The following is a 13,394-nucleotide window of genomic DNA, read 5'->3' on the forward strand; positions in this document are numbered from 1 at the left end:
CAAACTCTATGCCTCTCACAAGCAGCTTTTTCTTATACTTCTCTGTATCCAGCCACAGCATCTAGCAGTGTCTAGAACATTGCATTTATTTATAAGAAAGTTTTGAAACAAGGGCAGAGTTTTAAAAAGCTGAATTTAGAAAGCTGAGTTTGAACACTGCTGACAGAAGAAACAAGGTAGGAAAGGGCAATATTTGTTCCAAGATAGGAAGTAAATCAATTTGGTTGGAAGGGAGGCTTGGGGATTTTCTCCTCTAAAATGAATAATAGAATGTCAGGTGTGAAAGGCCAAATTAAGTTTCACAGTAAGGTGTTTTAAATTTATCTGGTAGGTGATGAAGAAACCATGGAAGGTTTTTGAACAGATTAATAACAGTGCACAGTTGTATGAAGTTTCATCAAACTAGCAGTGAGCTACGTTATTGGGAAGGCCTGAACATCAGTTAGGTGGTTACTGTACAGAATTAAGTAGTAGATCCTAACCAGCACAAAGTACTTTTCTTGCATCCCCTCTTCTGGAGGGAAATCTGCCTTAAAATTCCTTAGGCAAAGAAAGCATAATTTGATAGCTACCAAAAGACACAGTGTTTATTGGTTCTACTCATCCTAGATTCACCATAAAGTAGATTTAGTTTTCTTGTTTTTCTCTTGGCATCTTCATTGGGAAAAGCATGTTGTCACTAATGGTAATTACATTAGCAAATGACTCAACACACGAGTTTTACTTAATCCTCGAACTATCACAAGCTACATCTCAGATAGTTTTGTTCCTCATTCCTGTGGAGGAGCTCAATAAAATTCCTGTTTATCCACAGATGGAGGTGTTTGCTGCCTATGGTCAGGAGAGAGCTTCAATCCTAAAAATAAGATTTGCTGACTTTCACAGCTTAGCACTGCCACAGCAGAGCATGGGATACCTTGCTGTCTATTCACTCAGCAACTAAACTTATTGTAGCCCTTGAGCAGAATCAGGACTCTAACTTACCTGTTTTTATCTATAATCTGAAGCTTCCATTAGGTGGATAATCAGGAATTGACTACCCAGAAGTCAACATCATAATTTATGGAAATTTGCGTTTTTTTCTTCTAAGCAAGTTCTAACATTCTTTGTCTTTATTACCTCCATTTATCCATCTGTGGATAAATAGGAATTTACTAACTCCCTAAATCAGAGGACAGGAGCAGGGATGGGTGGGGGCACTACTATAGCACTTTTTTTTTTATTTACTCATCTTTGTTAACCAAATTCATTTCAGGTATAGTGGGATAATGCCTTCCCCACAAAAAAAGGAGATAAATAAATTAATCTTTAGGCTAGATAATTAGAATTCATAAAGGTATGCCAGAGCACAGAAAATATGTTTAATGATAACTCTGCCATCCTTTCCCATGATGTAGTAGAGTCTAAGTGGTTGGTTTTACTTAGGGATATCTGTATTTGTTTCTTCACTGATGTTTCTCTATATGTATGTATGCATGTTTCAGGGGAGGGGAATGGGAAGCAAGTAGAATGAGATAGGCTTCAGAGAAACGAAGGCTTAAGAGGTACACATATTTCTTAAAGTCATCCAAATGCCGAAGATAAATAAGGCCATGGTAAATTAAGAGTCGGGTTAGTATCTAAATATATGTACCTAGGAAGACCTGATTAGGATGACCCTTTACATCTAAACTGCAAAAAAAAAAAAAAAAAAAAAAAAAGAAGAAAAGAAACAGAATGCTAAGATTGACAACAGAATTGAAAGATAAACTTATGCTAACTATAAGAAAGATTTTCAAATAATAGTAGAGATAACTTTTGGACTGGCAGAAGACGATCCATAGGTCATACATAATATTCATGAGGAATAAATTAGAAAATTAGAAGATCAACTGAATTTTGTCCATTTATAATAAAGGCAACCTTATATCTAGGAAAATAGAAGATAAATCAAATTTATAAGAAAGATAAATTTGAAGGCTATAATTAATCTAGCGAAAGTATTCACAAATAGGTTTTTAAATGAGTATCAAGCTCTTCTATCACATTTAAGATATGACTGGATTTATAACCTAACTTTCCTAATAATTTGTTTATTATATCAATAACCACAAGATAAACAATTGCTTTACTTAGAAATTTATTAGAAAGCATTCAAAAATGCAAAATTAAAGCAATGGGAGGTCCATGTGTCCTATTTTATGTAGTCAGTAGAAATCATATATAAGCATTACAAATATTTCACACCTTGCATAAAAGCTACTTCTCGATTTGTACATTGGCTTTTCATGCACACAAAGCCTACTCCCACTCTCACACAGCACACCTCACCATCACTGTATTGAGAGTAAAGTAAAACAATAGTATTATTTTGGTTGGCAGAAGTTGTCTAAATACCATGAACAGCTGGCCAGATGACATGGTAAGCCTTGAATGGAGCTAGCACTCTTTGTTAAGGCAAAGCAATCTCTCTCTTATTTCTCATAGCTAGTGTTGGTGGCATTATTTCTATAGACAAACAAAATTTGAAAAGCAAATGACTTAAACATATTCCCTTAATTCCTCTTCTCCTTTTAAAAATACAAAAGTGGATTTAGAGAATTTGGGGTCCTATTCCCAAAAGTAAGAAAAGTTCAGACAATAAAGGGTTAAAAGAACAAGCAAGCCCTACCGTACCCAGAAATGACAGAAGGCTCTTCTCTTCTTCGGTGCTACTATCCAACCACTCCGCCACATCACCGGGGGAAAGGAGACTCATTCTCCAGCCAGAAAACTTTTCCATACAGAGCACAATTACTGAATGATGAAGTGAGAAAAAAGGATACAGAGACTAAATTCTTGGGGGTCCAACACTTAAATTGCTGGCTAGGCAGTAATGATGAAAGAGAAAATGTGATCCTCCCTCCACTCTGAATTCTGTCTCTGTGACATCAATCTAATACAACCAGGGGGAGGGGGAAAGAAATAGGGTTAAAAGAGGGTGGTATAAGAGAAGAGAAGGGAGATTTGTCCTTCTGTCTCTTGGTGTTATGCTTTAGTCTGAAAGAAAAAGCCAGGATAACACTGAATAATGAAGTGTGTTTAATGACAGGAAAAATCATACGAAAATAAAGAATAAAGACACTCAAAGAAAAAGAAACAGGTTCCTACACTGGAAGCAGCTTAGATAACCAGACAGCACAATAGCTAATCAGTTAAGTAAAGCGTATCAAACAAAAACAAAGACAAAAGAACAAATTCAGCATTTTGTTTTGTTTTGAGGAGAAAGGTTTTCAAATTTCCTTTCAGTCCTCCGCAAGAACTGCAGCCCCCTTCCCCTTCCTGCTTTAGCTATTTCAACAGCCCCCTTTACGAAGATTTCCTGCAAGAAAAGGCAGGTTGATAAATCTGTGAATAGGAAGCTCTCATCCCTCCTTTCTTCTCCTCCTCCTCCATTCCTCCCCCCACCTCGCATGGCGACTGCACTGATCGACAATAATGGAATCTGTAACTGACTGCCAACAGCAACATTAAGGATATTACAAGTCCACTTCATAAGAATTCGAGCTGGTGGTCGGAACTTGGGGGCAATTCTGGGCTTCTAGTCAATAGCTGTCTTTCTTTGCGAGGAAAGAAAGGAAGTGTGTGTGTGTGTGTGTGTGTGTGTTTGTGTGTGTGTGTGTGTGTGTGTGTGAAAGAAGGCTGAAATCTGAAAGAAGTAAGAGAAGTAAGCTTGTTGGGCTGAAGGTACAGAGATCAACATAGAGAATGACTGTTCTGCAACATCATCATGAAGGTGTCAGATCCAGATGAATTTTTTACATCATTTACATTACATATTTTCATGGTTTGACTTAAGATTATTTCACAGGTTTATACCTTATTACCAGGCAGAGAAAAATCAAGCAGAAGAGGTATGTTCACAGAACCATAAATTATTAATATCCTTGTTCTCTGGAGATTGATTAGGCTTGTTACTAGGATAAAACAATATTCTTAATAAAAGATAGAGCTTTTTTTCCCCTGTATTAGCAAAACATTAGCTCTTTTCCTAAGAATCTGGTCTTTGCTTCTATTCTAGTAGTCTGCTTTCAGTGAGAGATTCTCATTGATTAAGAGTTACTACCTCCTTAACATATCCTGAATCTATACCCTTTTCTCCATGCTTACTTCAGTCTTATTTATTTTTAATCTAGACTCTATTTCATTATGACTGTAAGTTCCCTGAGGACATGGACCTTGTTTTATATTAATCTTTGTAATCCCAGTGGCTAGAGCAGTGCTTGGCACTTAGATGGAGCTCATCAAATATTAACTGAAGTTTTACATGGTAGCTCTAGAAGTTTTAACAGGTTCAACACTGGCAGGAGATGCCAGGCTGAATATTTTAGGACCTCATTTAAAAATTAACCATTTTGACGATTACTTAAAAGTAGTTACAGTGACAGTACCACACGATTGAGAAAATAAAAACTGTCGAAAAAGGTATTATGAATTCATATGTTTACATGAGTTTCTATTACTCAAAATAACTACAAAAAATTGAGAAGTAGTACAAAAATAGGTGTAAAAGACATTTTATTAAAATCCACAGGCTATGCATGCTTAATATCTAAGCATGGATTGCTAATTCCTTTGTAATAACTTCATGACACACCAGTATCCCTGGAGCTCTGGGATTGGACATCAGTAGCCTACAGGATTACACTCAAACTTCCTGGTGTGACACGGCTTCTGCTTTTTTCTTGTCAGGGACCCCCAGACTCCTCTCGACTCAGCCATTCTGTATTATTTACCTCACTTCCACGCCTTTACATGTTCCACTGAAAGTGGCAGAAAAAAGTCATTTGTTTTGTTCATTTGTATAGAACAACTAGAAAACTGTTTTGTTTTGTTCAACTGCCTAAAACATTATCTGACACACAGTAGAAGCTCAAAGATTTTTGCTGAATGACTTTGGTACCTCTTGTGTGGTATCACTCTACCATATGCATCTGACAATATTGAACTGTTCCCTTGAGACTCAGCTCAAATGTCACCTCTCCAGGTCTTCCCTGACATCTTAAAGTGGAACTAATGGCTCTCACGTCCGTACTTTCATTGTTATTACTATTATGTTATTAAAATTACTTGTTTACATAATGTTTTTCTCAACAATCTCATACCTTTAGAAAACAAAATTTCTGTTCTACTAAGTTTTTAAAAAATTTTAATGCCTAGCATATAGTAGATTTATAACTGTTTACTAGATTATTATTGAAAGTGAGATTATAATTTCATGTATTGCATATATCTTAATACTAAAGAATCACACATATTCCTGATTTAAGGATTCATACCATTGGTCTTCATATTTAACAACCAAAATAACTTGGTTAAGGAAAAATTAAATCTCTTATTTATTTTAACAAAGAAAACACTGTATAGTTAGAAAGGTCATCAAAATAATCCAGCCCTATGAATTTGCCTTCTGTATACTGACAGTTAGAAAATGAGGCACCCAGACCAGGTGCTGTGGCTCATGCCTGTAATCCCAGCATTTCGGAGGCTGAGGCAGGCAGATCACTTGAGGTCAGGAGTTCAAGACGAGCCTGGCCAACATGGTGAAACCTTGTTTCTAATAAAAATACAAAAAAACTAGCCAGGCGTGGTGGTGCACGCCTGTAATCCCAGCTACTCGGGAGACCGAGGCAGGAGAATTGCTTGAACCCGGGAGGCAGAGGTTGCAGTGAGCCGAGATCATGCCACTGCACTCCAGCCTGGGTGACACAAGCGAGACCCCATATCAAAAAAAGAAAAAAGAAAATGAGGCACCCAAGAAAAAGTTCTAGATTGAAATTTTGTCATAATATAATGTATAAGGCATTACACTGTTTTCCTCTTTTTATAATCCGAACATAGCATGAATTAGTCCTTCCTTAAAAATAAAACATTGAAACTTACCTGAAAATGTAAAACTCTATAGTGGGCTGTACATTTTGCTAAAATGTGAGTCAAGAGCATCAAAATACTGTAAATAGGGCTGTCAGAAATAATGCTTGAAGGTTAGGCATGGTGGTTCATGCCTATAATCCCACCATTTTGGGAGGCTGAGGAACCCAGGAGTTTGATAACACCATGGGCAACATAGTGAGACCCCACTTCTACGAAAAATGCAAAAATTAGCCGGATGTGGTGACATGTGCCTGTAGTCTCAGCTACTTGGGAGGCTGAGGCAGGGGGATCGCTTGAGCCCAGGAGTTTGAGGCTGCAGTGAGCTATGACTGTGCCACTGTGCTGCAGTCTAGGTGATGGAGTGAGACCCTGTTTCTAAGGAGGAAAAAAAAAAAAAAAGAAAGAAAGAATGCTTGACTATAATTTTCTACATAAAAAACAAAATCCCATACATTTTGGCAGTTTACCATGTCGTCTTATGTGTAGTAAGTACTTACTATTTGACTTTATTCATTATTTACTTAAAAATATAGAAAGTGTCTGGAGAATGCTTGGTGACTTACAGAGTTCCTATTTGAGGACATATGCATTTCCTGTGTGTATGTGCATGTCTGTATATATGCATATACACATATGCATGTGCTACTTACTGGGCTGACATTTACTGTTTACTAGGCACTTCACTAAGTGCTTTATACACATTAGCTCAGTTAAAATTCTTAAACAACAACCACGTGAGATAAGTATTCTATTCATTTTCAGATGAGAAACCGAAAATCATAGAACTTAACTTGTCCAAAACAACACAGCCAGTACAGGAAATGAAATGTAAACTTCTGAAGGCTTGGTCATGATTCTCTATTATACTATTCCATATTCCACAGAGACCAATTTAGGCAGGGGTCAGCAAATGCACTTTTTCTGTGGAGGGCCAGATAGTAAATATTTTAAGTTTTGTGGGTCATATAATCCGTTGCAACTACTTTAACTCCACTGTTATAGCACAAAAACAACCAAAGAAAATACGTAGACTAATGGGCATGGCTGTGTTCCAATACAAATTTATTTACAAAAAAAAGGCATGGGCCATACTTAAATGATCACTGATTTATGTCAACACTGTCCATTCAGGCAATATATTTTCAGTACTTAATGTATGTCCGGATATCTAGCAAGTCCTTATCATTGAAAAGTAAAGTAACTATTATCTGCCTGGGTCAAATAACGTTTTATTTTCATTTTAATAACTGAATAATTGTCTTATTATTTTGCTTTCAAGACACAAATTACTGCTTTCCTTCTACTCCTTTAGTTTCATGGTCCCATGAGATACTTAATTTTTATTTTAATAAAGGGCATAAAATATGTAGCCCTTTCTTCAATTCCTTAGTATTCCTGATTTTCATTATAGCTGCTTGTACTCATACTTTCAGATTCATTCATTCAACAATATCAGTGCTAATATGTGCCAAGCATATTTTAGACCCTCGCATACAGTTGTGAACAAAAGCAACAAAATCTCTGTCCTCAGGGAGCTTATATTTTATGGGGAAGAGAAATAGTAAGATAAAAAAGTAAAATATGTATTGTGTTAGATGGTAAATAATACCAAGGAGAAGAGTAAAGCAAAAAGGGGAAATAGGTAATTTGGGGGAGGTTTACAATTTCAGAGAGGGTAGTCAGGGAAAGCCTTGCTGAGGGGTTGACATTTGACTAAACTGTTAAAGGTGGTAAGTTTTAGGAAGAAGGAACTACCAATAAAAAGACTAGAGGCAGGAACAGCCAGGAGGCACTGCAGCTAGACTGGAATGAGAGGGAAAAAGTAAAAGGAGATCAGACTGTGGAGTAATAGGAAGCCAGATCATGTAATGTTAGGGGTCTTTGACTTACCTTTAATGAGACAGGAAGACTCCGAGGCAAGAGTGATGGGCAAGGTTTTACTTTTTTAAAATAAGAGCTTTATTGAAATATAATTCACATACTATAAAATTCATCCTTTTAAAGTGATTTTTAATACATTCACATTTTTGTAGCCATTACTACTATTTAATTACAGAACATTTTCATGGCCTGTAAAAGAAACTCTGTGTCCATTAGCAGTCACTCTGTATACTCCCCAGCCCCTAATCCCCTAACAAATACTCATCTAAGTTTTGACTCTATGCATTTGCCTATTCTGGACATTTTATACAATTGAAATCATATAATATGTGGTCTTTTATGCCTGGTTTCTTTTACTTAGGTTCATCCATGTTTTAGCGAGTACTTCATTCCTTTTTATGGCCAAAAATATTCCACTAATGGACATTTGGGTTGTTTCTACTTTTTAATATTATGAAGAATGCTGCCATGAACAATTTGCGTACAAGTTTTTGTGTGGAAGCCTTATACTTCAAAAGGATGTCCAAATAAGATGTTTTCTATAATCTGTGTTTTTTTGGGGGGAGGGTGGGAGGTACCAAGTAATTTTAAAATGTGACAGCGGATGAGCGTTGTCTTCTAATTTTACAATCACCACATTTTCTCCCTAATTCCTCTGGGATTTCCATCCTTCTTGAAGAAACCAAAACCACTAACTCAGTCTCTTTCCTCCTGCTTTAGTATTCTTGCACATAGGAAAAGATTAATGCTAGATATTCAAGAATGAACAAAGGCAAGTAATACATGATCTTTTCCTAAACTGATAACTAAAGTTGGTGTAGATTTTTTAGTAACTTTATATAAATAGTATAAGCAACTCCTGAATATCTTTTTTCCAGATTTATCAACAGTTTACATTTTGCCAACTTTGCTGAATCACTCTATGTATATTTTTATTATATATATGCATTTTTCCTGACTCATTTGAGGAAGCTGGAGACATTATGCCCTTTACCAGCAACTGTTTCAGTGTGCATTTTCTAAAACAAAGGACATTCTCTTACTAAACCAAGAACAAAAATTAAAATCAGGAAATTTAACATTGATGTTGGTTGACATTTTAAGGATAAAATTAGGCATGCTACTCCATGAATAATCTACTATACAAATTATATTTCAATATCATAAAAAGGCATTTATTTGAAAAACAAAGTGTCTTCAAGCAATGGTGACTGAGAAATCATGGGTACTGATTGCAAGTATAATTCAAAGTAATAATCTATATAATATTAAAATATGTCTCAAATATTTGGAGGATTACTATTGAACTTACGGACATTCAATACACTATTGTGATAAAGGACTGGAAGCAAGAATAACTAGTTTTCTAAAAGGCAACTAGGTTGGCATGGTGGCTCATGCCTATAATCCCAGCACTGTGGGAGGCTGAGGCGGGTGGATCACCTGAGGTCAGGAGATCGAGACCAGCCTGGCCAACATGGTGAAAACCCATCTCTGCTAAAAACACAAAAAATTAGCTGGGCATAGTGGTGCGTGCCTGTAATCCCAGCTACTTGGGAGGCTGAGGCAGGAGAATCACTTGATGCCGGGAGGCAGAGGTTGCAGTGAGCTGAGATCATGTCACTGCACTCCAGCCTGAGCGACAGTGAGACTCCATCAAAATAACATAACATAACATAACATAACATAACATAACATAACATAACAGGCAACTAGAGGATAGATACCATGATTGCATCTCTATCTTGATACTCCTTTGTACATGTACAATACTTTTCCTCAAAGAAGCTTAAAGTAAATATCAAACTATAACTTTCCTTGTATTTTAGTGAGGAGATATAGTATTATATGATAGTATTATATGATCATATAAGGTATTATATGATCACATAAGGTATTATATGATCACATAAGGTATTATATGATCACATAAGGTATTATATGATCACATAAGGTATTATATGATCACATAAGGTATTATATGATCACATAAGGTATTATATGATCACATAAGGTATTATATGATCACATAAGGTATTATATGATCACATAAGGTATTATATGATCACATAAGGTATTATATGATCACATAAGGTATTATATGATCACATAAGGTATTATATGATCACATAAGGTATTATATGATCACATAAGGTATTATATGATCATATAAGGTATTATATGATCATATAAGGTATTATATGATCATATAAGGTATTATATGATCATATAAGGTATTATATGATCATATAAGGTATTATATGATCATATAAGGTATTATATGATTAGAGCTGATGAAACTAATGAAACTAAGATGAATTTTCATTTATCTAGATTTAGGAAGCAATACTTAGACATGCAAAGCCACAGTGTAACAAGGATGTTAGCATCAGAAGAAGTATTTCCATCATATGAATATTTAATATATACATAGAAGTTGCTTTGATTTCACTGAAAAAGGCTATCAAGATGTAAAGTAATAAAAAAAAAGCAAGGTAGTCAACAGTATTATAAAACATGTGCTCAACAGAAATATTCCATTCAAAGCTAAAGGCAGGTTCTGTTTAAAGACGTTAATGATTATCTAGAATTAAAGATAATCAGATTCTTTAAATACTAAAGCTATTCTTCTAAGAAAAAAAAGTAAATAAAGTGACAGCTGTTGTTAATGAACAGATAACTCCTTCTCAAAAAGACCCAGAAAGTAGCTAATGCATAACTATTCTTCAAATATTTTTTCTTTAATATAAAGTTATATTTTACATTTTACTCATAGTATATACAATTCTTGGAGCCTATCACTTTTAGCACCTAATAAAATATCAAGCAAATAGTAGCTACCTAATATTTATTGAGTAGATGCATAGATGGATATATAAACCCAATATATCTATGATTAGCACTGCTCTGTAAGTAAACTGAAAATCATTAGGGTAACATCTCCTGCAATTTGTCACTAGGCCTAGCAATAATTTGAATACTTGTAGCAACAATAATAATAGATCAAATGTATTCTGCATTTACAATGTACTAGGTAGTACGTGAGGTGCTATTAACCTCTCATTTACTCCTCATATCAACCCTACAAGGTTGTAGTAACATTTTTCCCATTTTATAGTTAAGTAAACTAAGGTTCAGAGAAAACAAAGGTTTAGAGAAGTGATGAAGTCATACAGCCAGTATTGGAGGTTGGGTGAAGACTTAGATATTCTTATTCCAGAGCCGACACTCAGAACTACATTCCATATTGGAATTTCTTCCATAACATTTTTAGATATTTTGGGTGAGGTATGAAGGGTGAAGGTGAACAGTTATTTAATGAGAACTAAAACTCTTTTCCTTGATCAGTGATCTGAGACACTACAACAGAGTTAAGTAAATTGTGTAGGAATCCAGAGAGTTAGTGGCCAAATAAAAAGGCCAGACCCCATAGTTTCTTCTTTTTTTTTTTTGAGATGGAGTCTCGCTCTGTCACCCAGGCTGGAGTGCAGTGGCGCGATCTCGGCTCACTGCAAGCTCCACCTCCCAGGTTCACACCATTCTCCTGCCTCAGCCTCCCGAGTAGCTGGGACTACAGGCGCCCACCACCTGGCCCCGCTAATTTTTTGTATTTTTAGTAGAGATGGGGTTTCACCATGTTAGCCAGGATGGTCTCAATCTCCTGACCTCGTGATCCGCCCGCCTCGGCCTCCCAAAGTGCTGGGATTACAGGTGTAAGCCACCGCACCCGGCCTTTTTACAGCATATAGATGTTTTACTCTTTTCCACCAATAAATAATATTTATAGTCTGATTGTTTTTCGAAAGAATCTCTTAAGAAAAGGATTTCACTGAACATTAGTCAATGCTGGGCACATAGTAAGTGCTTAATATTTGTTAAATGAGCAAAATTTTTCCATATCTGAACAGGGTATTTGACATGGTTATTTGCTCCTATGAACATTTAATGAGGCTGTTTAATGCTTCGACAAATTTACCATTGCTAATTTTACAATGAAAACTATGTTAATTTAAATGTAACTTTGGACGTGTGGTACCGAATAAAAGTTAATAGCCTTTTTTTGCACAGCAAAGGAAACAATCAACAAAATGAAAAGGAGGCCTACGCATTAGGAGAAAATATCTGCAAAGCATATATCTGATAAGGGGTTAATATAAAAAATATATAACGATGCAATGCCAAAAAATTGAATAACCTAATTAAAAAATGGGCAAAGAACCTGAATAAACATTTCTCAAAAGACATAAAAATGGCCAACAGGTATATGAAAAGATGCTCAACATCGCTAATCATCAGGGAAATGAAAATCAAAACCACAATAAAATATCACCTCACACCTTTTAGGATGGCTATTATCAAAAAGACAAGAGATAACAAGCGTTAGTAAGAGTGGGAGGAAAAGGGAACCCTTGTACACTGTTGGTGGAAATGCAGATTTGTGCAGCCCGTGTGGAAAACAGTATGGAGGTTTCTTAAGGAATTAAAAATAGAACTAGTAATATGACCCTGCAATCCCGCCTCTTCTGAGTATCTACTCAAAGGAAATGAAATCACAATCTTATTAAAAAAATCTGCATTCCCATATTCATTGCAACATTATTCACAATACAAGTTATGGAAGCAACTGAAGTGCCTGTTGACGAATAAAGAAACTATGATGTGGGTGTGTGTGTATGTAATGAAATATTATTCATCCTTGAAAAAGAGAGAGATCCTGCCATTTGCAAAACATTAATGAACCTAGAGGACATTATGCTAAGTGAAATACGCCAGACACACAGAGAAAAACACTGCATGATCTCACTTATATGTGGAATTTAAAAAAAACATAATGAAAAGCCAAAAAATGCAACAACGAATACACAGATAGCAACAAAGAGCAGAATACTGGTTACCTGGGGCAGAGAAAATGGGAAGAATTAGGTCAAAGGGTATAAAGTTTGCAGCTATGTAGGCTAAATCTAGAGATCTAGTGTACAACATGAGGACTATGGTTAATAACATTTTATACTGGAAATTTCCAAGGGAGTAGATTTTAGATACTCTTACTACGAAGGGAAAGAGAAGGGAAGAGAGGGAGGGAGGGAGGGAGAGAAGGAAGGAGGGAGGGAGAGAAGTATATGAGATAACAGATATGTTAATTTGCTGGACTGTAGTAATCATTTCACTATGTATATCAAAACATCATGTTATAGACCTTAAGTCATACACAGTAATCTCTCTGTATCCATGGGGGATTGGTTCCAGGACCTCCTACAGACACCAAAATCCATGGATGCTTAAATCCCTGATAAAAGAGGGCACAATATTTGTATATAACCTATGCGTAACCTTCCATATACTTTAAATCATCTCTAGATTACTTGTAATACCTAATACAATGTAAATCCTATGTAAATAGTTATTACACTATATTACTTAGGGCAGGGGTCCCCAACCCCCAGGCCACGGAGCAGTACTGGTTTATGGCCTGGTAGGAAGTAGGCCGCACAGCAGGAGGTGAGTGGCAGGTGAACAAGCATTACCGCCAGAGCACCACCTCCTGTTAGATCAGTGGTGGCATCAGATTCTCACAGAAGCATATACCCTATTGTAAACCGTACATGCGAGGGATCTAGGTT

At 36.0% G+C, this 13,394-nt stretch overlaps 1 protein-coding gene across 8 annotated transcripts in view; it reads right to left on the reverse strand.

Moving 5' to 3' along the window:
- The window catches only part of RASAL2 (RAS protein activator like 2), a 376,611-nt gene that overhangs the window by 106,384 nt on the left and 256,833 nt on the right, over positions 1-13,394 (reverse strand). Inside the window, exon 1 of one of the 8 annotated variants that reach the window (XM_034941351.3) lies at positions 2,656-3,212. The exons of the other annotated variants lie outside the window; for them this stretch is intronic. Within the exon in view, the coding sequence (XP_034797242.3) occupies positions 2,656-2,761 (106 nt within the window). The 5' untranslated portion in view covers positions 2,762-3,212. Of the gene's footprint in view, positions 1-2,655; positions 3,213-13,394 lie in introns of those variants that run through there. 8 annotated transcript variants of the gene reach the window in all.

The sequence above is a fragment of the Pan paniscus genome, chromosome 1 (assembly GCF_029289425.2).
Source record: "Pan paniscus chromosome 1, NHGRI_mPanPan1-v2.0_pri, whole genome shotgun sequence".
Classification (NCBI taxonomy): domain Eukaryota; kingdom Metazoa; phylum Chordata; class Mammalia; order Primates; family Hominidae; genus Pan; species Pan paniscus.